Source organism: Austrofundulus limnaeus, unplaced genomic scaffold (assembly GCF_001266775.1).
Source record: "Austrofundulus limnaeus strain Quisiro unplaced genomic scaffold, Austrofundulus_limnaeus-1.0 Scaffold368, whole genome shotgun sequence".
Taxonomy (NCBI): domain Eukaryota; kingdom Metazoa; phylum Chordata; class Actinopteri; order Cyprinodontiformes; family Rivulidae; genus Austrofundulus; species Austrofundulus limnaeus.
In genome coordinates, this window is record NW_013952770.1 from 307,069 (window position 1) to 308,809 (window position 1,741).

At 41.3% G+C, this 1,741-nt stretch overlaps 1 protein-coding gene across 1 annotated transcript in view; it reads right to left on the reverse strand.

Annotated features, from left to right (window-relative positions):
* Window positions 1-723, reverse strand: part of LOC106528290 (myosin phosphatase Rho interacting protein) — a gene marked incomplete at its 5' end in the record, with an annotated part of 88,031 nt that extends 87,308 nt beyond the window's left edge. Inside the window, 1 exon segment of the mRNA XM_014023425.1 lies at window positions 441-723. Coding sequence (XP_013878879.1) covers window positions 441-566 — 126 coding nt within the window.
* Between the last annotated feature and the right edge of the window lie 1,018 nt (window positions 724-1,741).

The window sequence follows — 1,741 nt, forward strand, 5'->3', positions numbered from 1 at the left end:
CACACACACACACACACACACACACACACACACACACACAAAGATGCTGTTTGGTTGTTGTGCTGCGTTTAAGGACCCATCTGGGCTTCATTTAGGATTAGTTACAGGATACAGCTCAGACTAAACTAATGATCTGCAAAAAAAGACTCAAAAACATGTTCCCATCGAGGTCCCAGCTGAGAGGACCTTCTTAATTTTTGTTTCCCTTTACTTCCACACAGTTTTTCCCCCATAGTGTGAAAAATGATCCCAAAACGGAAAAACCAAAGTAAGAAACCAAACTGCCRAGCAAAATTGATCTGTAGCAGTAAGAGAAAACATACAATAACAGGTTTTTAGGAAGATAGATAGTAGAAAGAAACGTCCTCAGATTCTACTGAATTAAACACATTTCTTTTAATTAAAAAAAGGGGGGGTATGTTTCATGGTTTATTGCTCACCTGTGTTAAATCCTGGTCGGTCAGCAGATGTAGCTCTCGAGGTTTGAAGCAATTCTGACATTTGCTTTTGTTGAAGAAGTTCGCCTGAAATTTTCTGCAAGGGTTTTCTTTTGCTGCAGACATCATATACTCCCACGTTTTCAAAAAATAAATCACTCGAAATTTGTCTTCTCTTGAGGACCTTTAATCAGCGGCGAGCTGGAATCCCGTTGTTTTCCCACTCGTTCAAACCGAACAATATCCAGCGATCATCCGATGCATTTTGTTTTACAGAACCAGACCGTGGGAGGCTTGGGAGGCTTATATTTCGGGGGCAGCGAATGTTACTTCGTCAGTCAGACTGTCTGCACATCCTAGCTGCCATCGAGCCAGGCTTCCCGTAACCCAGTAACTGATAAACGCTTCTCAGTCCATGGCCTCCAACCAACCACAAAGCAAAGTGACGAGAAGGTGGCTAATATCCTGTTAGCTTGCCAGTGGATTTTAGGATCAATAGCTGGTTGACGTAAACGACTAAAACAACAATTGAACGAAATTGTTACTTTCGAGTTTAAGGGAAATAGGGCCTTTTAAGGAAAATAGACTCGTGTAAGCACAAAAACTAAACAAAAAAAAAAAGCTTGCAGTCAAACAGCAGGCTTCAATCCCATCCCAGCAGTCGRTCCTTGCAAAGTTCATCCAGTGCTTCCTTGCTATGCTAATGGTTAGCAATCCAAGCTAGCACGCAGATACACTAAAATCCTCTCCTGGCTCGCATCTTCAGTTTGTCTTGTGGAAAAGACGGATCAAAAGTCTTACAATTCCAAGTGATTWTTCTCTCGGCTAGACACATTGCATGCAGGGGAACCACCTTTTTTTTCCAGTCACAGAAGAGAAAATAATTGAAGATTTGGTTCCATAGCTAGCCCCCTCGCTCACAGCAGAAACGGCTTTATTTTCTTCTTTCCCAGCGGAGAGAGAGAGGGGGGGAAGAGCGCTTCGGGAATTCCACGGGATCTCGCGATAACTGCGAACTGTCTCCACCCACAGACGTTTCACATTCACCCTGGCCAGAAAAAATAAAAATAAAAAATCAAGCCTTGCTGCATTTTGCTTTTTCACTCGCACAAGAAAAATGGCATTTTGTAGTTATATATGCAAATAGAAAAAGAAGTTGTAAAGCTTTCTATGCATGTTGGGAGAATTCTGGTAGAATTATAATTTTATTTCTGCTGAAATAACCATGTTATATATATCCTGATGCATCTCAGTAATCCAGGTAAAAAATCAAAAGGAAAAAAAATTGTATAGGTCTTCTGGAC